At 46.1% G+C, this 26,728-nt stretch overlaps 1 protein-coding gene and 1 long non-coding RNA gene across 5 annotated transcripts in view; one reads left to right on the forward strand and one right to left on the reverse strand.

The window, feature by feature from the left end:
• Nucleotides 1–2,752, forward strand: part of LOC144216959 (uncharacterized) — a 28,572-nt gene extending 25,820 nt beyond the window's left edge. Inside the window, exons 2-3 of one of the 2 annotated variants that reach the window (XR_013330810.1) lie at nucleotides 1,813–1,967; nucleotides 2,423–2,752. This is a non-coding gene — a long non-coding RNA (uncharacterized LOC144216959). The remainder of the gene's footprint in view (nucleotides 1–1,812; nucleotides 1,968–2,422) is intronic. The other variant, XR_013330811.1, reaches the window with a different exon arrangement.
• On the reverse strand, nucleotides 828–25,572 carry KIF23 (kinesin family member 23). 3 transcript variants are annotated; one of them, XM_077746376.1, is made up of 23 exons: nucleotides 25,348–25,570; nucleotides 24,184–24,312; nucleotides 19,977–20,082; nucleotides 19,604–19,740; nucleotides 19,311–19,420; nucleotides 18,700–18,870; nucleotides 17,432–17,473; nucleotides 16,676–16,788; nucleotides 16,414–16,535; nucleotides 14,574–14,676; nucleotides 11,403–11,482; nucleotides 11,198–11,317; nucleotides 10,853–10,979; nucleotides 10,357–10,515; nucleotides 8,882–9,039; nucleotides 8,084–8,257; nucleotides 7,634–7,813; nucleotides 7,011–7,322; nucleotides 3,957–4,187; nucleotides 3,001–3,083; nucleotides 2,739–2,817; nucleotides 2,052–2,122; nucleotides 828–1,372 (listed from the first exon to the last, which is right to left on the reverse strand). In XM_077746376.1, the coding sequence occupies exons 1-23, from the start codon at nucleotides 25,423–25,425 to the stop codon at nucleotides 1,357–1,359; spliced, it is 2,901 nt and encodes a 966-aa protein (XP_077602502.1). In that variant the 5' UTR covers nucleotides 25,426–25,570; the 3' UTR covers nucleotides 828–1,356. The 3 variants fall into 3 exon arrangements, with proteins under 3 accessions (XP_077602502.1, XP_077602519.1, XP_077602511.1); XM_077746393.1 differs by lacking the exon at nucleotides 7,011–7,322 and having other exon boundaries at nucleotides 25,348–25,572; XM_077746385.1 differs by lacking the exon at nucleotides 17,432–17,473.
• Between the last annotated feature and the right edge of the window lie 1,156 nt (nucleotides 25,573–26,728).

Raw genomic sequence — 26,728 nt, forward strand, 5'->3', positions numbered from 1 at the left:
TTTGAAATAGCACACACTTTTTTTTGTTGTTTATTTGGTTACAGATTGGCAATTACAGACCTTTCTTTTGTTTCCCAGAAGGTGGTGCAATAGCCCAAGTTTCTGGTTTCTTCTTACCTGAGCTGGTTCTGGGGCTGCACTGAGGAGTGCGTTGTAAAAAAAAAAAAAGGCAACATGAAGTCGCTATGCTATGGGGTGGGGGAAGTATAGGCTTAGTGCTGGTTTTTGTGATTGCCTGCAGACCGGCAGGAGATCCTGGACTGAGGGTACTCCCAGAGGTCCATGTGTGGACCTCCTGCTGAAATCCCAAAGCAGACAGCAAGGAATGTTCCTTCAGTGTCCTTTGAGATTCTTGTCAGTTCCCTTTTCCCTCTCCCCAGTCAGGGAGTTCCTTCCTCAAAGTTGTGCTGCTAGAGAGAAATGGATCCTTGGGCAGGAGAAATACCCCCCTTTGAAGCTGTTCCTTTGTGTGCTTTAAAACAGGTAGCCCCAGGGTGCCTGGGTGGGTCAGGCAGCTAAGGGTCTGACTGGTGATTTTAGCTCAGGTCGTGGTCTCATGGTTAGTAGGATCGAGCCCCATGTCTGGCTCTGCACTTACAACTTGGGAGCCTGTTTGGAATTCTCCCCCTACCCTGTTCATGCGGTCTCCCTCAGAATGGATAAACGTTTTTTGGGGGGGAGAAAAAAAAGGTAGCCCCTATGTGAGAAACCTCTAGTGCTTGCTTTTAAATCCTCCCACAGATGAGCAATGCAAGACATGATGCTAGGTGCTGGGAGTAGGTGTTAAATGACTATCCCACAACTTTGTGATTCTGTTTCTTAGCGTTTTTTATTTTAATTCTTTTGGCATATCTAAATGTCAGAAAGTGGATGTATACATACAGACTTCAAAACAACTTCCTAAAATGGTTTTAGTATTGGGACAGTCACTGACATCTTTATTTTATATGTCTAAAGTGCATTCTTGCAGCTAAGCTATAGCAGCATTTGTTTATAAGGAAGTATTCAGACAAGAGCTGGAAAAGTGGCAATAAAAAATGTGATCTTAATATATTTTTCCTTAATCACTCAGGACAAAACACTTGTGTGAATTAGTTTATAAGTATACAAGAAATATACAAAATAATAGCATTATAAAAAAGTTCATATGGCAAGGCATATCATACAAAAAGTGTGCTGAATCCTAGACATCTTTGGAACCTTAGGGGTAATCTCTGCTCCGCACTGGTGTGTGATGTCACTGAGGTCTGGGGGAGCCCCTGCAGCTCCCCAGGCTGACTCCGAAGACTCCTGGCTCTGCTTTGGAGGAATCCCCAATACAAACGAAAGTGTTCTTTTGTTACGAAGACTGGCAGGTCAGGGTTTCTTGCGCCTGAAATGTGAAAACCAGCATTTAGTATTGACTTTTGCAATCAGATCTCCTAGGAAGACTTTACAAGAACGCTTTTATCATGGGACAGTTCAAATCCTAAGAAAGCAAGTAACAGTTATAAAATACGAGTTCCCCAATGTTGTTTAAAAATTATCCTACTGCAGTGATTTTCCAACTTGCCTAAGGAATACCTGTGTTAAAAAAGGACACACGGACGCGTATAGGCATACACATGAAAAGAAAGGTCTTTACTAATATGGAAAAAGATGGGGCCAGATTCTTGGGTATGCGTTTAACAGAAGGAAAAGTGTGGTTCCTTCTCCTACCATAAATTCGGCCACTCCGTTTTATTTTACTCGACACTTTGCCACCGTAGCGAGACCAGGAGGCATGTTGAGAAAGATTACTGTCATCCCTGACTCAAGCCTCCCTCCTTACAGGTGATCTCCGTTCAGCTTCTGAGAGCTCTGTGAGCATTAGCAGAGTAGGAAGCAGAGCGAGCAGTCTTCTGTCACCTCCTGTCACTGCTCTTGCCGAGCCTTCTGAGGTTCTCAGCACTGCTGCCGTCTGCCAGAGCGCCCAGGTAGCCCACACGGTAAACAGAACTCACATATGTCCTCTTAAAGTGGATGCTAGGGAGAAGGGAGGACACACAAAGGCCCAGGTAGTGAGGACTCACTTGGGTTGTGCATGGTGCTGATAGCCGGGTCCCAGCTGAGATCCTGCTCGCATCTCCACAGCCACAGAACACTGGTAGGAAAATGACAGAAGAGGCAGAGATCAGCTCCTCTCCGCAGTCTGTACAACGGTTCTGCTCAGAGGGGCTCAGCCAAGGCGACATCCCGCCTTGCTTCCCAGTGCCGCACAGGCCGCTATGTTCAAGTACCAGGTACTTGCAGTTTATTTGGCTTAAGCCACAAAGATGGGGAGCTGGACGTGTCTGTAGACCTCATCTGGGTGACTTCCTCGGTTTAGGTAAGGAGGAAGAGTCCTTAGAAGACGTTAGTGGCCAGAGCTCGGCCTCCTGACCCCACCTGCCCCTCTCCTCAGGAGTAGCAAGCCCACCGGGAAGCTGTGCTGTGTGGAGATTCCCAGCGGCCGCCTGTGAATTCCTGCTGCTCTGCGGCCATGGGCTCTGACCTGCCTCTCCAGCCCCGTCCCTCTACACTGAACCACAGAGCGCCAGAAAGAGCTGCCTCGAACAACCGTGAGCCCCTTGGCAGCTTCGCTAGGAACCGGCCTACAGGCCGCACTGGCGACGTGAGGATCAGGCCTCAGCTGCTTCCGAGAGCAGGAAAAGCAATACCCAGGGGCTGGCATAGGTTACCCTTCTTGTCAGTAAGCAGGTACTGAACTGTTACCCTACCCTTGTTTCCACATCGGTCCATTCAGACTCTGCGCCATCTGGTTGAGCAGGTGCCGCTGTGGAAGATCTTCGTTTTCGACTACAGAAAAGCGGAAACACACACACACAGAGCAATTATTTTGTGTCTAAGAACAGAAACATTGTTAGAAACGGGGAAATAACCACTCCGCTCCTTCAGGTAACGAAGGAGCCGGTTCATAAGTTAGCGTGTTCTGCAAGAAGCAGCAAACTAAGAACACGACAGCCCTTGACGATCACTCACCCAGTTGGCGATTCCTGTTTTAAAGTCTCAATATCGGTAAACTGCACAGATTGTCCACCACCTCTTGTTTTGTAAACATCACCCTGAGGTCAAGAGAAAAGGTCACCATTACACTTTGATATCCCAAGTGCTAAACACACATTTCAAACTGAACTTAAGACTCTCCATAAACCAGCAAAGTCCCATCCGCAGAACCAGATGGTGCCTCGGACTGCTGGGTCTGTACTACTAAAAATACTTCAGAAATTCCCTCTCACTGAACAAAAGTACAGTATAATCCATAATATTCTTAAATGGCAAAACATAATACTCCTTTTGGTCTATAGAAACTACACCAAGGATCAAGAAATCTACCAGAAATTTTTAAATGTTCAAAGGCATTGTTCTTTCCTCTGGGTATACCCCACCCCTCATATTCAGGTGACACACAGGACAGTCGTGTTTGTAACTCTGGTTATACTAAGAACCATCATCTAAATTAAATTTGATATGAAAACCTTTTTTTCCCAGTTGCCTTTTATTTCCCCAATTACTCATTGACTCTGCAATCAAAGAACATTTTTCTACAGAAGGGAAAGGGCTCTGGGTAGCACAGTAGTGAGAAATTTTGATAGGTCACATTTTCATGTAGGCTTTTTAATCTAGAATTGACAAATGGTACAAGTTCGTTCGGTTTACTTTGAACGTAGCAGTTACGACGCGATAATTACAGCACAATCAGATCCTCCCACGGAGGACCCTGAGACTCTAAGCCTCATTCAGTAGAGGGCAGCTGATTGAATCCTAGTTCAGCAGAGTCATAGCCTGAGCAGTTAGTTTTCTAACAACAAAAACGTATCAACACCCATTTGTCTCTGTTGACACTGCCTGTGGATCAGCAAAGGAATAGAAGAGTTAGTGGTTTTTGTGAAGTTGACTTTTTGTATGTTTTTCATCCTGTGTAAATTTGCTTTTACCTTGATTAGTTTAGTTTCAATCTCCCCATCGGAGGCTAGTTCCTGGTGGGTCAGCATGTACTTCTCACACTTAGCTAGTGCCTTTTCATTTGCAACAGACACTGTGATGGCGTGAGGGACATGGGGCTGCATGACTGTCTCAGTTTGCACGTTAGAGGCAGGCTTATGATCTACCCATCTGTCTCCTGCAGAGCGTGACCGTCTGTGCCGGAGACGAAGTGGCGGTGCGTTCTGATCAGGTTGAAACAGGAATCAAGAAACAAGCATAACCCAGAATTAACTTAAGGCTATTATTAGAAGTGCAGCAGGTTTGGCTACGTTAATTGACGATTGCATCAAAACAAATGCACAAACATTTTCAAAAGCTAAATATGTTACTCAAATAATTTAAATGTTTTCTTGTATTTAAATGCAAAACCAACAAACATCTTTTAAAACCAGCTTGTATATTCTACATTCTGCCAGAGAGCTTCCCTTTCAACAAACAATGGAAGGGAAAACTCAGACAGCACCACCAGGCTTTCCTGTGTAGGTGGAATTCAAGACCATTCCTTTCACATTCTTGAGCAAAACCACTATTTGTGCCTGTCACTGTGAGGGTATCTGTTAGGTCCACAACTGGGTTAGAGGCTCCAAATAAACTCGGTAAAAGCCTTAAGCACATCGTAGGCCTCTAAACAAAAGAGAAAACACTCTTTATACAAAGACGGACAATAAATAAATTAAAGCTAATTGGACTATATGGACAAAATGCTAAAGGACATAAGGTATAATAAGAATTCTATGTATAAAATGATCAAGAGAATGTAAACGAACTACCTCTGGGTACCTTCTGAGATTTAGAAATCTTAAATAGAACTTCATGAAAAGCTCAAATACAATGATGGCTAAAACATCCCAACTATTTTTTCTCAGACATTCATAAAGGTACTAAGAACCAAACTAAAAACAGAGTATCAAATCAATCCCTATCAACCACACAATAAAAAACTAGTTGCTTCCAGTCAACTAGATTTGGGGGAAGTTAAATTTAGCACAGTCTAAGAAAAAGTAGTCCACACACCGCACATAGTTCCAAAGACAACCCACTGCTTCAGACATCTCCTGTTTGTATAACGGAAACCAAATGAAACCGTCCGTTACAGGCCAGATCCTTCAAAGCTGGTCACCCATGAAGACCCCAGTTTTATAATACGCCCGTCTAGGCGCCTGCACAAACTCAGTCGGTTAAACTTCAGACTCTTAATTTTTGCTCAGGTCATGATGTCACAGTTCGTGAGATCGAGCCCCGTGTTGGGCTCTGCTGATAGCAGGGAGCCTGTTTGGGATATTCTGTCTCTCTTTCTCAAACACACACAAACAAACATTAAAGAAAATAAAATGTCAGTCTGGAGAACTGAAGCCTCTGCCCTCACAAGCACAAGCACCAGCATCAGCAGAAGCGTCGGTGAGGAGTCACACTGTGCTGTGCAGCGTGCCCAAGCCTCGGAGCACCTCGGACCCCTGCCACTTAACAGCGGTCCTGCTGGACTTTGAACAAGAAAGACTCCCTCACAATCTACCATTTAGCAAAAGCGATCGTTTTTCTGAACACATTGGGCAGTAAATCTATTCTGAAACAAGCTTCAGAAAGATGGTTGCTACAATCTACTGTCATTTATTAAACCAGAGGTATTTAAAGTTTCTTCCCGACTGAAGTGTAAATTCCATCTGCCTGACATAACCTTTGGCCAGTAAACCTAGATGTGTAGAACTAGCCTAAACTTTGCTGCACTTCTAAAAAGATTTGATTTCAAGTGAGAAGTTAAAGGCCCTCTAGTAAATCCTCTTAAACATCTCAGAGCTGAGTGAGATGGCACGTTAATGCTGTCCAGGCATAAGCAGGCCTTGAATTGTGTTCCGTCTATAAACTTTCATGAAAAATAAAGGGGATTTATTAGAGTTGATCAGAAAGACCAATCACCATAATTTGCTCCCTAAAAAGGTTTAAAGCAAAATCTGCAAAGAACTCAGACTTTAGAAACATCTGTGGTCTTGGTAAATACCTTGCAGTTCATCACTATTCCTTAATAATCAGGAGTGCAGGGGATAGAAATGAAGCTTACGTGTACCTAAATTATACAAGAAAAGCTAAAGCAAATACTATTAATTTGTTAAAAAATTCTAAAAGCTGTATCAAAATTTTACTAAATAGAAGTTCACAATATTAACTTGGTCCATTTATTCAGATTCAGAGTAAAACCTTTATCTTAATCCTTAAGAAAACTTAAACACGAATTACTTTTAAACACCCTTGACTGAGGCCGAGCCCTTGTAAATAGATAGTTCTTCAGATCAAAAGCAGTTTGCTGGACAACAGACCTGGACTATTCAGGAACATTCAGTGGCGTGAAAATCAAACAAAAGATACATAGTAACCATTTGCAGGGCATTCACTTTGTTAGGATCATGGACTAAAAACAGGATATTTATTCAATTAATGTGAACCTTTTTGGTTCGATAAAGACTGTTTCTACAGGACAACGTCCTTTTTGGGGATGAAGCACCACAAAGTGTCGGACTGACTTAAAATTTCAAGGAAGAAAAAGGATTGTATATCTATAGCAATAATTGGTGAATCTAGGTAAGGGGAAAGGAGGACGCTGTACCATTCTTTGAACTTTTGAGTCTGAAATTTTTCAAAATAGAAGTGTGAGAAAACAATTTTTTAAAAACTTCAAAAATGGCAAAAAGCTTGAGGAAAGAAAACCCAAAGGAGAAGACAGATGGAAGCTGGTGTTCCCGGCTATGGGGCTGCACAGGGGCTCGTGCGGACGAAGGCATGGACAGCCCGGGACGGCCGGACAGACCCGTGGGCCTCAGTGTGACCGCTGGCGCCAGGTGTGTTCCAGCCTTTTCAGATCGAAGGGCCAGGCCTCGATTTCAGGGCGATTTCTCCAAGTAAATAACAGAAGAACTAGACGTTGTTTATACTGGAGCTCACCCACCCTTCCATTGAGCTTTCTGAATCAGGTCACCCCCAAAAATAAAACACGAGCCCACCNCGGCACTGACCCTGCAGCGGCGGTCCTCTTCTACTTCTACCTCCTCTCTGAACGCAGGGACCACCTCCCTGCCTTCCGTCCAGTACATCCCTCGCCTTCTGTCTGACACGACACAAGTTTTACTTTGTCCTGGCTCCTGCTGCCTACGCCTCGCGATAGAGGTGCCACTGACAGGTGTGTTGTACGGAGGCATTTTCTGCTCCCATTCCGAGACACAGGAAGCTACAGAAATGTTGCTGCAAGAGTTAGAGCGCCTATGGAGCTGCGGTTGGCTCAGGAGCTGCTGGCCGTTGGCGATCTGAGCAATATAGTTACTAGAAAGCTAAAAAAAGGGAAGAGAAGTTAATGAGCGAGACTGAAACACTGAGAGAGACAAGGCACTGCTTTTCTATCATTTCAGCACGTGAAGACAACTGCAGACTTAGTTTTACGAAGAAAATTTTTATACGGAATTTGCACTAAATTGGTGTTTATGCTAGAGATTTTTTGCAGAGAAAGTTAATTTAGCAAAAACATTTATGCAGAGAAGTTTGCGAAGCACAGTAAGTAATATAAAACAAGTGCTCATCATAGAAGTCGCCTGATCTGAACAGATCTCCGCTGCAGGCTGCCCCACCGCCACAGGTAACTTACAGGCACTGGCGACGGAGAAACCGCTCTTTGAGTCACTTTCTCCCGGTCCCGCTCCCGGGAGGGTCTCTCTGGCTTGTCTGCTTTGGGTTCGGTGACAATAGCCTTCAGCTGTTTCAGTTTTTCATCTTTGACCCAGAGTTTATTTTGCATCTCCAGCTGCTTGGCCGCCACCCGACGCTCCTAGGTTGGTGACAGCGACACACCGTGAATTCACTTACACCAAACAAGCACACCGTGTCACTTGGGGACGTCGTCTGCCCAGCATGACAGTCCTCCCGTTCCCCCTGAGCTCCCGGCGCCAGGTCCCTTGGCAGGAGTTGCCAGGGTGGGGAAAGGCCGGGGATGCACCAAGCAGTGGCAGCCGGGCCCCCGCCGCCAGACAGCCCACCCCACGGACGCGAGCGCAGAACACTGTGGGTTGACACTCATCACCGAAGGAGCAACACTCACACATTCCTTCTCCCACTTCATTGTTGTTTCTGTCACCATGCCCTGCAGCCTGGCTTCCAGCCTGCGTTTGTCAGAAAACTGGCGCTGAAGTTTCTGGTTCTGAGCTTCGAGCTCCTGCTGCAGAGTGCGCTTGTCCTCCTCGTAGATGGTCGTCGTCTTCTCCAAGATCTCAATCTGGGGGAGCAGGCCGTTCCGGTTAGTGTCGGCACGGAACCAGCACGTGTAGCTGAGAACCTAGCTCTGGGCATTTGCTTATGTGGGCGCCGTTGTAGGAAGAAAAATCAGGAAGGAGGCAGTCTCCTTTCAACTTCCATCTGAATTCCTACCTCCTGTCCCAGAAGTGGGGAGGGAGTTTTAAACGAGTCTCTCACAGAAAAGATGTCGTGATGGACTTCCTGTGAAAGTAAGTTTCCCCTAAGAGTAAGACCGGAGCTTTCTGTTCTAGGCTGTTTTCAGGACAAGAGAACACTACTGGTTGAGATGGGCTTCTATAGAAGGAATGGCCACCCACTAAATGACACTCGGTTGATGAGAGAGCACACACGTCTCACCAGAAGTCAAAAAAGCAAGCTGCGACCAGAACGGAACCCCACAGAGCCCTCTGGGAAACTCACTTGTTCGGTCTGAGAACATTCCCATCGATCGCTAAAGTCTAACTCGGAAAATTAGAGCATATCATCCCTTGAATGCTCTTCACTCCCATCTCCTGTCTTGAATACGAGCGAGAACACGCTGGCCGGAGCCCCTACAGCAGAGCAGCCGAGGCAGCACACACTCCCGAGATGATGCGGCACAAACCTTGTATTCCAGAGTTCTGTTTTTCTTCTCCAGTCGTTCTATTTCCAACTTCTGTCCTGAGATCACCTTTTCTTTTTCGTTTAGTTTTCCTTGAACGTAGTTTTCTTTGTTTAAAACAGCATTGTCAAATTCTTGCAACAGGGCTTTAAAAGTAATAGCTGAAACGAGAGCATGCAGGCCGAGTTGATCCAAGCCCAAGATGACCAGTGAAATCAACTTTTATCAGCCAGCACTTTGTTAAGTGTAGCTAGTCAGCAAGTCATGAGGGTCAGTCCATAATCAAAAAACAAATTTTTAAGGGAATCAAGAGTTTTTGAAGCGTCCAACCCTTGATTTCAAGTCAGGTCATGATCCCAGAGTTGTGGGAATGAGTCCTGAGTCAGGTTCCATGCTGACCATGGAGCCTGCTTAAGATTCTCTCTCTCTCTCCCTTTCTCTCTACATTAAAAAAAAAAAGAAAGAAAGAAAATCTAGAAGAGAGACATTCCTAAAAGCTGTTTTCACTGGAAAACACTGGTCTTTCATTTTGCACTATGACGTTCCCTTGTCAGCCCTTATAGGTGAAGTGGTTTGCCTCAAAACAACTGCTAAAACAGAACTAACGGCGGATTTAGGATCAGTTAGAGCCAAATTGAAATCCCTGGCACACCACTTTTGTGTGACTTGGGCAAGTTACTTAATTTTTCTGAGCACATTTCCTCATTTCAAGATGAGGACATAAATACCACTCATCTCACACCATTCTTATGAAGATTCAAACAAACCCATGATGATAAAAATTGTTGACCCATTTCTGAGCACTTAACTACATACCAGGCTGTTCACTGTTCTACACGGTGTTCACACATCATCTCATGCCCACGATGCCCTCCCAGGTGGGAACAGTTAAAATCCCCCTTGTGCAGACAGGGAGACTGAGAAATAGACGATGAAGTAATGTGCCCAGAAATAGTTCGTAAGATGTAATATACGTGGGGCGCCTGGTAGCTCGGTTGGCTGAGCGTCCAACTTGGACTGTGGTCATGATCTCACGGTTTGTGAGTTCGAGCCCTGTGTTGAGCTCTGTGCTGCCAGCTCGGAGCCTGGAGCCTGCTTTGGATCCCCCTGTCTCCCTGCCCCTCCCCTGTTTGTACTGTCTCTTTAAAAAAATTAATATTAAAAATATGTACATATATAAAAAAGATGTAATATATGTGAAGTGCCTTGCGAGTAACTAATAAGAACTAAAAACAAAGTAGCTATTACTCCACTCCTTTGTGTCCACCGCTGTAAATTTTAAAAAAGGACCGTATACACACCCACCTCTTTCTTTTGTTTTATGAGCTGTGGGAAGATTCCGTGTCAGTCTAATTAAACAATGCCTTGAGCACTAAGTGCAGAAATAACCCTTCCTTAAAGATCGACCCACCAAAGAACTCCGATTCGCTGCCAATTTCTGGAGTCAAAATGACCGCAGACCTGCTTTCAGCCCTTACATTGTTTATGAAACTCCTCGACCATCATCTGCCGTAGTTGGTGTCGTTTCTCTAATGCTTCAATCAGCCTGGGAAGAGTCTGCTCATCGTTGACATCCAAAAGTTCACAGGATGGCAAAGGTGGAAAGCTCTGTAAAACTACTTCTGTAACCAGGGGTTCTGTGTTGAATTATAAAAAAAAAATTACAAGAAGTTACACAGGAGAGAAAGAGCTTATTATTTAAACAATTTTTTAGGACCCCCCCCCACTTCAATTGACCATGTACTTTGAGTTGTCACGTTCATACTTCCTTTAAAATGAATGATAAGAAAGGTAAAGTGGCAGGAAAAAGTTACAGTAAGTAACAGAAGAAATCTCATTTATACTTTGGTTCAGAATTTTTCTTTTTTCAGTTGGCTCTTGGGAGGAAGGGAAGTATAGAGTTCCCTCATGTGAAACAGATTCTGAGAGAGACAGATGAATGTCAGTGTGCACACGATGTGGCCCGAATCATACCATCTCCGACTGGTCCTCCCCGAACCTGGTTTCGGAATCTCCTGCCAGGGGTTAGACCGCAGATGGCCTTGTCTACTGGTCTTGCCACTTCAACTTCTTGGGTCACTTCTGCAAATCTCATGACTTGCTAAGATGCAAGACAAAAATTTTTTAAATAAACAAGCATAGCCAAGCCTTTCTTCAGAAATTACTTAATGAAACAAATCATTGGTCATTAGTTCACTTTTGTAACTAATGGTTCTGTATCAATTTCCAAAACATTTAAAACGTCATCCTTCACATCCAAATATGTTCTTTTCTCCATACAAACCCTGAGACTTTACAAGATAAATACATTAAAATTACCAAGCTTTCTTCGTAATCTTCAGCCTTTGGATTCACACACACGATCATGCGTACTTTACCTTCCCCATCAAAGTAGTTCTTGAACAGATGGGTTAACTTTGAATCTCGGTATGGAACCATCTGTAAGTAAATTCAGATCCAAATATATAAGGCGAAAAAGTACACACAAACAAAGCTACAGAAGTGACGAAAGGCTACTGCTTACTTTGTTAGTTCCGTACATTTGGTTTTCTCTCAAGACTTCCATACATGTTCTTAGTGTCATTAGTGACTGGTTAATGTTACCTGGTAGAAAAATATAGACAGAAGACATCTTAAAACAGTAGAGTAGCTACAGTGTGGTCTGTTTGCTTGTGAAATCCCTACTTCATCAAAATATATGGAAGGGCGCCTGGTGGCTCAGTTGGCTGAGCATCTGACTCTGGCTTAGGCCATAATCTCATAGTTCATGGGTTTGAGCCCATCATCATCTGGCTCTGTGCTGACAGCTCAGAGCCTGGAACCTCCTTCAGATTCTGTGTCCCTCTCTCTCTCTTCCCCTCCCCCGCTTGTGCTCCATCCTCCCCCCCCACCCCCCAAATAAACATTGGGGCACCAAGGTGGCTCAGTTGGTTGAATGTCCAACTTCGGCTCAGGTCACGATCTCGCAGTCTGAGTTCAAGCCTTGCATCAGCCTCTGCTGACAGCTCAGAGCCTGGAACGTGTTTCAGATTCTGTCTCCCTCTCTCTCTGCCCCTCCCCAGCTTATGTTCTCTCAAAAATAAACATTTTATTTAAAAAAATAAACATTAAAAAACCAGAAAGACACTATGGAAATTACAAATAACAGGTTTTAGTGGCTCAGGTTAAAGAGTGTCCCTGCATGGCCGGCAGTGTGTCGGGGCCAGGGGGGAGGTGAGAGACCCTCCTTTAAGACTTCTAGCTTGCACTGTCCAGGGAATGCGACATTACACTTCATGGCCCACAAAGTTTCTTCCAAATCTTAAATTCTTTGAGAGAATGTATTAAATGCAGATGTTTCCTAGCCTGGATTAACACACATTCCCTGCAGCCTGATGACCCCTTCCCGCCACAGTTGGCCTCATCATCACGGAGGGTCTCCTGCCCCTGGAGGGGCTCCTGTTTCTAACAGTCATGGGTCTTGGGATCCGGCTAACTCTGCCCCTCCCACGTCCTGACAGGGGTTCCCTGGGCAGCACTTCTGACCGCTGTGTTTGGACTTCTGCACCGAGACAGGTCGGACAGATGACAGAAGCCCCCNAGCTGACTCCCACCCTGCTCTCCTTGGCCACCTCTCTGCACATAGAGCTCGTCGGTGCCTCCGTAGTGTCCCATGGTTCATGATTCCTTGTCCTTGACCCCAACTCCCAGTGTCCTTCCTGCTTCCACTATGTTCTCTGGAACCCAGACTCCTGTTAATAGACTCCCCACCCCCTCACGCCTCTCACAGAGGGCACCATCCCTCTCCCTAACTGCCGGGGACTCTGACCCCGAGGTCCATGCTGCCCATGGGTACATCTAGGGGAGTCTGCACACTTGGGTGGGAAATAAATCACACCTTTATTTTTTTGGCTAGCAGTTCCTTTCAATTACGAGCACAGGCCAAAAAGTCCCGTTAACTCTGGTGGTCCTTTCTGGTCTTTTCCCCAAAGCATCAGAACCCTCAAGTTCCTACTTTTCTTTCAACGAGATAAACCTCTTTCCCCAGCAGGATTAATCCTTTGTTGTGTGAGCAGGAGTTCAGGTGCTGTATCTTCCACACACACACACGCATAATGTGGGCGGTCTCTGTGCTCTCACCTGCCTGCCACCTCCTGCCTCCTTCCAGGCTTCACATCAGTCACCTCAGGTGTTTGTTCTGCAAGGCTCTGCCTTCAGCCTCTTCCCTTCTGTCAAGAATCATCTCATCTCCCCTACTGCCTCCACCATAGTGGCGAAGCCTAAACCTATAAACCCCCCGGCCAACTCTCTCCCCTTCCAAAGGTATGCACCTCTACATGCAGTTACGAGGCACTTCACTGGAGTAAGCTACACGCGTCCAACCCAAACCCTAACCCCCACACCGGCACTTGAGACTGCTTTCTCCCCAGTCAAGATCTTGGCTGTGCCCTCCCCTCTCCCTTCCTGAACACATCCAGTGGACTTCCTAACCAGCTCTCACTTTTGTCTGACCCTTGCCTACAGGTTACATGATAGCTCATCTGAATTAGGCAAAAGGCTCTCCCAACTGCTTTTATCTCTCTTTCTAAAAGACTAACTCTTTATTGACTTAAGGAGACTGTCTAACAGCAAAAAGACACAAGCTTTGAGAATTCAGCCAACCTGGGTTTAAAGCCAGGCTCCAGTCTTGGGAAAATTACTTAATCTCTCCCAGCCCATTTCCTCATCTGAAAAATGGGTATCATACAGTCCTGAAAGGTCAGAATCAAGACATCAAGCCCGTGCATAGTAGATACTGTGATGCACACGCCAGTCCTTTAATAATAGGTCACCACCATTATCCATCAGGACAAAATTCAGACTTTCTAGGATGATAGACAAGGGTCCTTGTGACTTTGCCTCACTCTGCCACCCCAGTTGTCGTGGGCCATCAACCCACACCCTCCATTTCAGTGACTTTGACTCTGCCATTTCCTCCCTAACCTTCCCCTCACACACTCCCAGACTGACTGAGTGTTCAGATATCGGCACACAGTAGGTACTCCATAAATGCTATTATGTGTAAAGTATAACATGAATAGTTACACTAAAGACTAAACAAACAAAACACTGATTCTCTTTCAATTTGCTTCTGTGTTCAATGATTTTTTTCCCATCTCCAGAAGCCAGTTTGCATCAGAATGAATGTTAAAATAACTGTTAAATCACTTAACTTTGAGGGCCTAGTACTTCTATTACTGTTAATAGATACTTGTTTTATATTTATTTTAATCACTTCATTCATTTTTCTTAAATTTATGTATTTACCTTTTGAGGGAGAGAGAGAGAGGGAGAGGGAGGGAGAGAGAGAGAAAGAGACAGTGCCAGGTGGGGAGGGGCGGAGAGAGAGGCAGAGAAACCCAAGCAGGCTCCACATGCTCAGCACAGAAAGCGAACCATGAGATCACGACCTGAGCCAAGGTCAAGAATTGGATGCTGAACCCACTGAGCCACCCCGGCGCCCCACTTATTCATTCTTAGAACAAGTCAGAATATTATAATATATTGATACCAAACCAGCATAACTAAAGAAACAGCACTGTCCCCTAAATTTGGCCTCTAAATGATCAAATCGAAGATAATTGTGTGTAAACCACCTATCAATAAGCAGATGATAGACTGACACTGCAAGTTCTGGAAAGTGGTCGCAATAACATGAGTAGTGTGCTCTGCTCACCAGCTTCCCGTAATCTGTTCCCTTCTGCTTTTGTCCGATTCGTTCTTTCACTTCCAGCAAGATCTACCAGGGACAGCTGGCTTATCGTGATTTGTTCCTTTTCCTGAAGAGAAGATACAATGCCAGTTAGTACGAGGTATAACTGTTTACGGTGTTCTTTAAATATATTCGAGCCAACAGATTATGAAGTCTTACATCATTTGCGCAACATGAAATGGCAGGACCAAAGGGTCTGTTTTGGGGGAGGAGTCAGCTACAAGCGTATGGGCTAAGTAGGTACACCTGTGATGGTGACGAGGCCTTGCCCACCATCTGGTTTCGGCATTTATACTGTAAACCTCACAAGAGAGGGCCTGCCTCTGCCTCTCAGCCAGTGTTGTCAGCTCCAGCACCTTGCAGGGTGCCTGGCATGCAGCAGGAGCTCAATCTGTGTCTAAGTCTAGAATGGGCCTGGCCTAATTTTTCTGTAACCAGAGATTTAACAGTTTTATAATCAATTTCATAATACTCTAATTGTGGAATAAGAAATGAAAAGCAAGAGGTACGTAACTGATTTTATATAGTAGATGTGATTCAAAGGAAAGCATGTGTACACGAAGGCTTGACTTGGAAGCATTTTCTAACAAACATTTATGAGTGCTGACCCTGAGTCATGTCTTCTTTTTTTTTTTAATGTTTTATTTATTTCTAGGAGAGAGAGAGAGACAGTGCGAGCAGGGGAGGGTCAGAGAGAGAGGGAGTCACAGACTGAAACAGGCTTCAGGCTCCGAGCTGGCAGTCAGCACAGAGTCCGACGCGGGGCTCGAACCCACGAACCGCGAGATCATGACCTAAGCGAAAGTCGGACGCCCAACCGACTAAGCCACCCAGGTGCCCCGAGTCGTGTCTTCTGAGTACGTCAGCTCTCAGACACCGGCCTACGAACTCTGTGCACGCCCTGCTTTAATCCCCACAACATAATGAAGAGTTTATAACAGGTCAGACAGCTAGGAGAGTAATAGGAATCAGAATTTGAATCCTGGTGCTCTTCAGGACCCTGTTGTACTATCTCCTCATGCCATGAGGAGACCTTCATGATCAGTTTCGAATGGAATTACGCTTTAATAGCTTAAAGTTATTAAGTGATTTCTATTCAGGCCCAAATGCTTTTACTAATTGACGTAGGGCTTGTAGCACGACAGGCCTGGCGGTAACGAGCGCTCGGCAGGCGGGAGCCCTACGGGCCCATCCGCCCAGAGAAGAACAATTCAGACTTGTCATCTCCTGAGCCGTGCCTACCCTGGGAAAGTTAACTGCTGACATTTCAGAACCATTAACTGAATTCCCACATACGAAATGAGTCTTCAGAGATAAAATAATGATTTGTACATACTTATTTTATCTCCTCTATTAAAGAGATTTATAAAGATTTGTAAACCTTTTCACAGCAGAATTAATTCCAGGTTCTCAGATTCAATAGCCAGTTTCCCAAAACTACACTCTCTAGTGGAACAGGTTTTAAATGTCATCACCTGCCTGTAAGAATTCTAGAGCAGTCTTCATGGCGGTAAAACTTCCCTGATTTAACTCTGAAAACTAAGGGTTCAGGGGCACCCAGGTGGCTCAGTCGGTTAAGCATCCGACTTCGGCTCAGGTCATGATCTCACGGTTCGTGGGTTCGAGCCCCGCATCGGGCTCTGTGCTGTCAGCTCGGAGCCTGGAGCCTGTCTTCGGATTCTGTGTCTCCCTCTCTCTCTGACCCTACCCTGCTCTGCCTTTCAAACATAAAAACAAACAAACAAACAAAAAAACACTAAGGGTTCAGTTAAAACAAGAAAAACTCCACGCACTGCAGATTTACCTGTAAGACATTGTCTCCATCCGCATCCAAGGGAGCCTGCACTAATTTGATGTTGAACACACTGTGGGAACGGCTGGACTCACGATTCAAATGGGTGTTAGCGATGCGTCTCTTTTTCTGGCCTGTGATGACAGGGACACCATTGAATAAACCTGAACTCCCTCGTTACAGCACTAAAAAGTACTGCTGTTAAGTTACAGTAGCAACTCTCAAGGTTAAATTTATGGTTTCCGATTTTCTGAGTTTTAGCTTGATTTCTAACCTCTCCAAAAAACTTCAAAAGCCTCCTCAGTAGATTTCACTTCTACTTCTGTACATCCTGCAACATACATGTTATGGTTCTTGTCTTCGCGAAGCAATTTGGATTGTGGCGGTCTGTGAGAAAGAAAAGAACGTTAGTCTTCCTAAATTATGAGATACTAGTATCTTGGTTTAAAACTAGGACTAAAATGCCGGGCAACATGACACCGATTCTTACTATAAGGGAATAAGCCCAGGCAAGAGCTCCGGGTAAGCACAAGGATATGTAGTCCAGATTAGTCACATAACAGGAGAACAGGAGCCTATGCTATTTTAGAAGCTTTGCTCTAATTTGTTCTAACAAAGCACACAGAACAACACTAAACAAGGAGAGATGGACTGAGTAGGACAGCAACGTCACATGCACAGGTTAAGCATCAGAATCGAGCCAGCATTTCCCAAATTTTAAGAGAGCGAGCCGGTTCTGACATCAGAGTCAGAAGACGAGCTCGGGAAGGGTTTGGTTTATACCAGGCGTGGCGGTCCTTCAGAGTGGCGGCTCGAGGTGTGTGTGTGTGGCGGCAGGGAGAGGGAGGGTAGGANAACGGGATCGGTGGGGGCACGGCGCGTACCGGCCACCACTGCTCAGCGAACGGCAGACATGCCAGGCAGCGGGGAGGGGCCTAGAGGGAGCGGCCAGCCCTGCACAGACGCCAAGCGCTGGTATAACCGCGCCCTGCTCCCTGAGAAAAGGGTCAGCGCGGTCACGGTCACATACACAAAGTCTGCGCTCCTCATGGGTGTGCTGCAGCTGTTCCACCTACCGAAGGAACAGGGTGTGAGCTACGCGACAGTCACCGGAGTCGGCTCTTAAACACCCTCCACATAATTTCTTCATCGTGTTGAAAAACACTTTTTTAAAAGGTAACCAGCTTGGAAGAGCCAGCTGAACACCAGCCTCACAGATCAAATCTGAATTCGGGGCTGAATACGCACTCGGGGTTCATTCAAGGAGTTACCGGAATGGTTGTTAGAAGGCATGCGAGGCACGCCTGTCAGCCTTCCTTTCCTAAAACTAAATAAAACCAAGATAGGCTTCTTTGAAACTAATCTCACTTAGAACACACCAAAAAAGAACCTTGGCCCATGTGCAAAAATGAAAGGGATCGGTAGCAACGAACGACATCACCAAGTTTAGGAAAATGGGTGCACACGACCGATGCTCTGAAATACTTGGGAAAGTAGGTAAGCTGTACACTGTTTAACGTTCTCAGTCTGATGGTTTTCTAAATATGCAGCTGTTTCTCCAATAATGTTCAATTAAATAGACACACACAGGTCTGCATATTTGTGATCTGAGAGGCCCTAATAAAGATAGCAGTGAAGATAAACGTTTAGCTCGAGAACAAAGCCATCAACTCAAGAATAAGACACTAACGGTAAAGGGGACGCCAGTGTCCGCTGCGGCACAGGTGCCGATCGTGATGCGGGCTGGAGCGGTTCTTCCGTGTCAGTGGGTCATGACCCAAGGAAATCTGAGGAGCTATATTTTAATCTGGCAGAGTGACGGATCAGAGGCCACCTCGTATGAACCAGCGATGGGAGACCTGTGCTAGCTGCATGGACGAGAGCTTTGGGCTCCTCCCTGCAGACGTCACCAGCCACAGATGGTTAATGTGGCAGAACCTCCAACACTGAGTATTAGGGGCTTGAAAGGTAAGCCGGGCACCTTGTCCGAAGGACACTTCCTTAAACGAGGACGATCCTTCTCAAGGCCAAGAGTTTCCAAAAGTAATGTCTAAGATGAGTATTCAGGTGTCTTTCCTCCTCAGACCCCTTAACCCACCGGGCCCTGATACGGCCACGGGTCTGGTAAGGACTAGAACCGTGCGCTGAACACCACCGCACGACAGACAAGCTACCTTTCATTTTTGAAAACAGAAGCAAGCTCTGTTACCATTTATCACTGAGGGAACTGAGGCTCACTGCCGTCAGGTGGCTTCCCCAGGGTTAAGCAGCTAAGGTGGGACTCTCTTCACTACTTACTTGGGCTTTATGGGATCAAACGGCACCTCCTCCAACAGATCATATATGTAATTGTTATAGATTTCAATATAAGAGACAAATACACCATAGACACTGTCTTCATCGACCTCTTCGGCTTTGCAGAATTCTTGTACATTTATCATATCTGCAAACTCTGGGTCTACTTGTCGTCTGAAAAAAGAAAAGAGCCAAAAAGCTGCTCTTACTCATTGTGAGTCAGTATGGAAAGCAAAGGACCCCAAGAGGAAACTGAAAGGTAGAACGTAAACGGCCCACCCCCCCAAGCGGCCGTGCATTCAGCCGTCTGCGCGTGCTCGTGGGCAGCCAGCAGTGCCCCCAGAGCCGCCCCAGGCTCGGCACCAGCTCAGACCCCCTATCCCCTTTCCCTCCCGAGCCACACCTCTGCGAACGGTATTTCAAAACCACTGCGCTCAAAACCAGAGAGCATCTGAGCAAACGAATGTAATTAAGAACGTTCCTCAACTTTGATCTCACTCAAGTCAGCTGCACACCACCCACCCTTCACGTTCACCATCCCCTGTGCCTACGGAAGCTACCGGGGGGGGGGGGTCCCCCCAGGCCAGGGTCCCAGACACACGTAATTTACTCACTTGCTAGAGGGGGTCTTTGGATTGGGCATGGCTTCCCTTTTCTGCCGTTCTAACAAGGCGTCAACCTCACACTGTATGTCCATGCTATTCCTGTCATTAGATTTAAAAACCTGAAGTGGGGGGTGAAAATCAGACCATGACTTTTAGAATTTGACTTAGATAGCAAGAGACCCATTTAAGAAATAAGGATGGACCCAGCGTTAGTTGTTCCCCCCGTTAACACTGCACCCACAGGTGTCTCAGTCCCCGGGCCCTCAGGTGAGACAGTCACGGTACAAAAGAATTACACATACATATCGTTTAGCTTGAAGCGTCCCTATGCTGTTAAAGATCATGTCCAGACAACGAGGAAGCAGACCTCCTTCCCCTGGAGAACCAGTCATCGTGTGAGTTTTCCCACTTCCCGTCACACCGTATGTAAAAAGGAGACCTACAATGTAGCAAGTGACACCAGGTTATAGATTAAAAGTCAAGTCCTCCGCTTTTCATATTTCTTCCATAGTATTAAAAAACACTTGGAATTAGTCAGCTCAAAAAAGTAAGTTTTATACCACCCTAACAAATTAAATGTGAATTCCAGACGAGATATAATCAAATATCTAAGTATCAAAAGAGTTTTGTGAGGGGGACAGAAAGGAAATGCAGCGAAAACCCCAGTAACCATACCATTTTTGCCGTGAATGAGGTCATCTACTAAGGCATTGGCCACAGCATCGAAGAGCTCCTTCTGGGTGGTGTGAGTGCCAAACACTTGTTTAAATGAATACTGAGTCTGGGGAGAAGCGAGAAATAAAAAGCACGTGAATGGAATTTCACTCTGTCGAAGCCAGAAATACCTCTGTTTAAATGTATTCAGGTGTTTTTTTAAGATGTAGACACATAAAGAAAAAGCATGACGTCTGTAAACTTGGAACTCTTAAAAAAGTCATGACATCCCTCAATTATACCACTTCCAAACTGACAAAAATGTACAGTTCTAAACCCTGGAAGAATGTAGAAGTCTCAAGCTCACTAATGCTTCACAGACCAAGGCGGATTTTAGACAACAAAGAGTGTCATGACTCAGTTACAGACTTGTGAAAAGCACCAAGTATTATTACTCCATACGCTAATAATTTACCACTTGCTCTTTTAAAATGACACAGTGGTCAGGGCACCTGGGTGGCTCAGTCGGTTAAGCTGCCAACTTCCGCTCAGGTCGTGATCTTGTCGTTAATGGATTCAAGCCACACATCGGGCTCTGTGCTGACAGCTCGGAGCCTGGAGCCTGCTTCGGATTCTGTGTCTCCCTCTCTCTCTCTCTTTCTCTCTGCCCCACCCCTGTTCACACACATACTCTCTCTCAAAACTAAAAAATATTTTAAAAAATGCTTTAAATAGCACAGCAGCATAAAACCAAGTGTTTTATTGTACTGTTTTAAAACCAGAAATGAACTGTGGATTTAATCTCATGAGTTCTTCTATGAAATTTTAAATAAACTGTGGCCTTGAAAAAATCAACACTTCAATTATCAAATCTCTACCAAAATAGATTATAAAATTATAACCATTATTACCAAAAAAGATTACTAAACTCCTGGAAAACTAGGCTGGGGAATATAAGTATACTTTAACGTCAGTTAAATTGTCCTAACCAGGAAGGGGCTGGAGTTCTGTTATTTCCATTTTTGTTATTTTCTAGTTTTTTTTGTATTACAGACCTTGCAGTTGGGTCAGTGACCTTGCAGGTTTCACTTTGTGAATGTCCATGCTAGGTTATTTGTTGCGTGAGTAGTTGCTAGAATTCATTACGGATTATAGCTTTTGTCTCGTGGGACCCCCTTTCCTGTTTTATACCCTTTTCCTTGAACTCAGCCTGTAGATATCTCATGACCCTTATTTGTTAAGTTAGCAGTTCTGTCTCCCCAGGAGGAGACACGTGCAGATCAGTACTCCAATGTATAACAAGGCACCGGCCAGCCCGCCCAGGTGCCAAGGCCACCTTAGCATGGCAGTCACTCGGCTCACTCTGCCCTGTGATTACATACTGTGAATTAGGCTCATTTTATAACTTGCTAAAGATCACACACCAGCTTCAGCTAGGCTAACTCTTCACTTGGTGGGAGTTTTTATTCTAAGCCTGTAGAGCAGCTGTAGAGTTGACGAGAATAAAGAATCAGAACCGAAAGGATGCACCCTAGATTGTACCAGCAGGTTATCAGATGACCTCCAAGTCCCTGTGAACAAACCCCTCCTTTCCAGTAAAGAAAAGCGAGGCCCGGGGCAGGCCCTTGCCCCAGCCTGCGGTGCTGTCCGGTGTCCCAACCGGTTCTAGCCCTGTGCCCTTTCCAGTTTCCAACCCGGCCTTCCGTCACAGGCACCGAGAACTGTTAACCCCCACCAGACTTTCTCTCTGCTTATACATGCTTGAAACTAAGTCCAGTTAAAGAAGTGAAGTTCCTCATAGTAAGTCACCTCTCAACTATCTGATGTCTTTGAAAACCCACTCCTCCAGGAAGCCTTTCCAGACCATTCATGCTGCGTCCATATTCTGGGGCACAGGACAGAGAGGTGCGTATCCCCTTGAAGCTTACACGACAGCAGGGAGAAGAGACTGTAAACAAACCAACCTCTAGGTGTGGTAAGTGCTACCAAGGAGCACCTGAAGGGCAGAAGTGGGGGCGGGGGGTGCCACTGGAGATAAGGTCGTCTGGACAGTCTCTGAGGAGGTGATATTTACGCTGAGATCCAAAGACGAGGAGCCATCCATGCTAAGAGCTGAGAGAAGGAAAAGTCCAGGCCAAGGGAGCAACCCTGAGGCAGGACCGGGACTTATCCGAGGACTGGATGGGAACTAAGAGATGAGGGTGGAGAAATAGAGGGGAGGCAAAGTAAGCAGGGTTTTGAAGACTGGGCCTTGAAAGATTTTTTTTTTTAATGTTTTATTTATTTCTAGGAGAGAGACAGCATGAGCAGGAGAGGGTCAGAAAGAGAGGGAGTCACAGACTGAAACAGGCTCCAGGCTCCGAGCTGGCAGTCAGCACAGTCAACACAGAGCCTGACGCGGGGCTCGAACCCACAAACCACGAGATCATGACCCAAGCGAAAGTCGGATGCTTAACCGACTAAGCCACCCAGGCGCCCCTGGGCCTTGAAAGATTTTAAACAGGGAAAAAGTCAGCTTGGATTTGTGCTTTAAAAGATCTCTCTGGCGGCTCTTGGAAAATGGATTGGAGAAGAAGATTCAGAGCAGAAGCAAGCGGTCTGGTTAGATTTCAAAGTCCAGTGGGCAGACCACTGCCCGTCTGCGAAGTGCCAGTCCCCTCTCCCGGAGGAGCGGACGACAGAAATCGAGAGCAGGTTTAGAGACCTGTGCGGCCCCGGCGGCGGCTGCAGCGGCCCAGCGGTGAGCAGCAGGCCGGGCGCGCCGGGCGGCGGGCAGGNTCCGGGCCCAGCTCTGCGGCGGACCTGCCCTGAAGGCTCAGTTGCGGTGCACTGAGAACTTTACAAGGCTGTTTCTTCAGCACAGGCCGCGTGAGAAGCACTAGTCTTGGTGGGTCCTAACGGGGCTGAGACCAGGGCGGTGGCAGCGGAGCCAGAAACCAAAGGACAGTTTCACACCGGAGCGGAGAGTGTACGGATAGATGGGACTGGAGCGGGGCCGATGGGGGCTCCATTATACTGAGGAGAGAAGACAAGGGAGGAAGGGAGTTAGAGGGGACACGTAAACCCTGAGATGCCTCCGTGACAGCCAAACAGTGGATGTTTGATTTAGAGCTGAGGAGAGGTTTAGGCTGGAGAGAAACAGAATTATCATCATACGAGCAGCATTTAAGGCCATGGCAGAGTGCAGGGGAGAGAGCCCTGGGCGAGGCCACCCCAGCACTGAGAGGCTGGAGAAGGAAGAGGGGTCTGCAGAGTGGCCAGTGGGAGCCGAGAACAGGGAGACTTGGAGGGGGAGGCGGCAGAGAGCTTCCTGAAGGAGCTGCTGCTGGGAAACACGCAGGGAGGACGAGAGGTGTCCGTCGAGTGTTAGCGACCCAGAGCCTACAGCAGGGCTTCCGACCATTTCACAAGAGCAGCGTCGACAGTGCACACAACAGCCCGAGTAAGTGCGTCCTTCCGCTTCCTCACAGTCGTCCCCTTTGGGCACACCTGTCCCTCCCATCGGTAAGAAGGGTACCCGTTCCCCACCGGGCCCCCAGTTAGGCTGAAGCTCCTTCAAGGCAACTCGTTTTTGGAAATCTGCCCTGCAGCCTTAGGGCAACGTGTCTGAACTGAACTCCCTTCACTCAAGATTTTACTAAAACTGATGCTTCATAAGGGGTTGAAACAAATACACAATGCCTGTTGCTATTTATTTTTAAATGTTTGAGAGAGCGAGAGCGCGCGCAAGAGAGCGTGCGCAAGAGCGAGCACACGCAGTGGAGGGGCAGAGTCCCAAGCAGGCTCTGTACTATCACCATGGAACCTGACTCAGGGCTCGAACCCACCATAACTATGAAGTGCTGACCTGAGCCAAAATCAGGAGTTGGACATTTACTTAACCACTGAGCTCTCCAGGTGTCCCCCCCGCCNAATTGTGTGTGTGTGTGTGTGTGTGCGCGCGCACGTGTGTAGCCACCTAGCACAGTCATTCTCCATGAAACAGTCTCTAATGTACGCTCTAAAAAAACAATATCCAGGACAAGAAATTACCTTGTAAAGGCAACCCTCCACCTCCAGGATACCAAGCGTATGCCTGTCCACACTTGATATACATGGGCGTTATAGGAAGTAAACAAGTTTTTCAAAAAAAGTGGGCACGTGTATTTTGTTAAATGGAAAAAAAATGGAAAAGCCCTTCAGGACAAAACACATCGAGTACAAATAGCTTGGGTCCAGTGGGAATTACCTCCTTATAGTCTCCGTTTCGGTTGAGTCTGTAACCCTCAGGAGTATGGAGCTGGACGGTTGTATTATTGATCACTTCGATGCAACACTCTTGATCGGGAAGGCTTAGCGGGCGCACCCTGCAGTACACCTGAAAGTGCAGGAAGGCGCTTGAAGAACAAAGGTGGACTTTTTACCTGACCGTTCACTTAAGCTTCCTGTTTGTTCCTTCAACACTTGGTCTCTCGACATAAGAGATTTATGTAAACTTAGAGCCACAGAAACTGAAACGTGCTACCAGAAGTGGTCAGATGCACACAGATATGCTAGAGAGGGGAGATTTTAAATGCACATACAGTTGAGATAAATTTGGACAAGAGAAGCATCGAGTCACACAGCTTCTCTTCATTGTTATGCTGGCACCAATTTAATAAAGTGATGCTATTACTAATTTAAAAATCTCTAAAATCAACATTACACAATGAGAAGTATTTGAAAAGCTGTTAGAATTCTTGGAAATTGGATGTCAAGCAAAACTTGACGGCTTTACACTTAATATACAAATAAACATATACACAAATAAGGTATAACAGCATAGAAATAAATAAGCAACGTCCCAAACACCTCTTCTTAATCGGTGACAGGGCTGAGGACAGGCTGTTCAGCTGTACGTGCGGAAAAGCGTCTGGTTCCCTCAACTTAGACCAAGAGAGACAGCCCCGTGCCAGTGAGGGAAGAAAGAGAAAATATCCCAGAGCAAACCACCCAAATTATTATTTGCATTTGGCTTTAAGAGCAAGGTCCCAAGTCTGAAACGAGTGAAGTACGCGCACTCTTGAGTAGTCACTGGACTGAATTGAGAAGCGCCTCTATGAAATGTGTCAGCGGTCCTGAAGGTGGAGGAAGAGCTCACCCCCGGCCGAGAGTAGGAAGAACTCTCTGGGACACTAAAGAATAGTTTTCATGATCTAATTTTTCAAATCGTAATTATAGGAGTTACACAGTTGACAACCAAAGACTTCCTTTTGCTGGACTCCTGAATCCTAGATGGAAACAAAATTTCAAAGCAGAACCAGCCTTATCCATTTAACTAAATGATCTCTGACCTGCTTTCCCATCTCGGTCCCTTCCAAGCATTCACAGAAGACAGAAAACACACAAACGAGAGTTCACAGGGAGGCCTTACCCCAACTGGGTCTTTAAGACTTGTTTGGGATCCTTTCTTCACTAGAAGTTTCCTGGGCGTCTTAGTCCTCCTGAACATGGGTTTAAAAAAAACATTCTGTTCAAGCTAATATACAAAAACCTCACCATAATTCATATGGAGGCAGCCTCCCCAGGGCTTATAAAGTTCCAAACCTTACACCCGAAGTAAGGCAAGAATATGCTGCATTAGAAGGAGGTTTGTGGCACACGTAATGCAGAAGTAAAACTGGGTTTAGACCTTTTCGGCTCTAGATGTGCCTGCTTACCGTTAGAATAGTTATATATTTTAAATTGTTTGCATATTTTCTTGAACAACAATCTTACAGAAGCACGACAGAGTTGAAAACTCTACGGATAACTGACCACCCTTATCTTGAAGGCACTTATCTGCGCACAAGCAAATACGCCTCTCTGACAGCCCTTGCCAAGGCAGACTGACAAGCCACTGACCACACCAAATTATAAAAATGCAGATGGAGGGGCGTCTGGGTGGCTTAGTCGGTTAAGCNCAGATGGAGGGGCCCCTGGGGTGGCTTAGCCGGCTAACCATCTGTCTTCAGCTCAGGTCATGAACTCAGCCCCGCATCAGACTCTGTGCTGGCAGCTCACAGCCTGGAGATTCTGTGTCTCCCTCTCTCTCTCTCTCTGCCCCTCCCCAACTCGTTCCCCCCCTCTCTCTAAAAATAAGTATGAAAAAATTTTTTAATAAAAAAATTAAAATGCGGATAGAGGAATCCATTTTTTCATCTAGATCTAGGTCTGTACTTAATTGTTTATGGAGTTCTCCAAGCTACCATCCTTTGTCCCCCAAACAAAATTGAGTCTCCAAACTGCAATTTCTCTTGCTCTCTTAGAAAACGGTATTTTCTCTAGCACGCTCCACCAACGCCCACCCTGATCTATAGCGTAGATGATGAACTCTTAACATCAAAATTAAGTTAAATTATTGGCATGGGCTACAGATCATTAAACTATTTTCTCAACATGTCTGGAGATGAAACAAGCCAATCAGTGTTTTAAGTACAAACTATTATGGTAGGTTTACTTAAATTCAACATTTTGTTTTAAGGTGATTTTGACTTTGGCCTCAAGAAAACAAGCTGTTTTACGCAAATATCAGCCCTCCCCCTCGGCGCAGGGACTGCTGGACCCCAAGCGGTCAGTGCGCTGGGCAGCGCGGCCGACTGCGGGAGGAATGTGGGCGTGGACGCCCGTGGGCGGAGCGGGGCTGTCAGGGGACCCCCCCCCCTCCCCGCCCAAGGACCGCGGCCTCCGAAACCGGTCTCCGCCTCAAGGCCACGGGCTGGGCTCGCGGAAGAACAAGCCGCGCTCGCGGGTGCCAGGGCCTTCCAGGGACCGAG

Source organism: Crocuta crocuta, unplaced genomic scaffold (genome assembly GCF_008692635.1).
Source record: "Crocuta crocuta isolate KB4526 unplaced genomic scaffold, BGI_CrCroc_1.0 scaffold130, whole genome shotgun sequence".
Taxonomy (NCBI): Eukaryota; Metazoa; Chordata; class Mammalia; order Carnivora; family Hyaenidae; genus Crocuta; species Crocuta crocuta.

Coding starts and splice junctions, on each gene's coding strand:
- KIF23 (XM_077746376.1), bottom strand. CDS start 25,425: ATGTTCAGGAGGACTAAGACGCCCAGGAAACTTCTAGTGAAGAAAGGA. Junction 18,871..19,310: donor CCAAAGACCCCCTCTAGCAA/GTGAGTAAATTA, acceptor TTCTTTTTTCAG/ACGACAAGTAGACCCAGAGT. Junction 14,677..16,413: donor ATGGAGACAATGTCTTACAG/GTAAATCTGCAG, acceptor TCTTCTCTTCAG/GAAAAGGAACAAATCACGAT.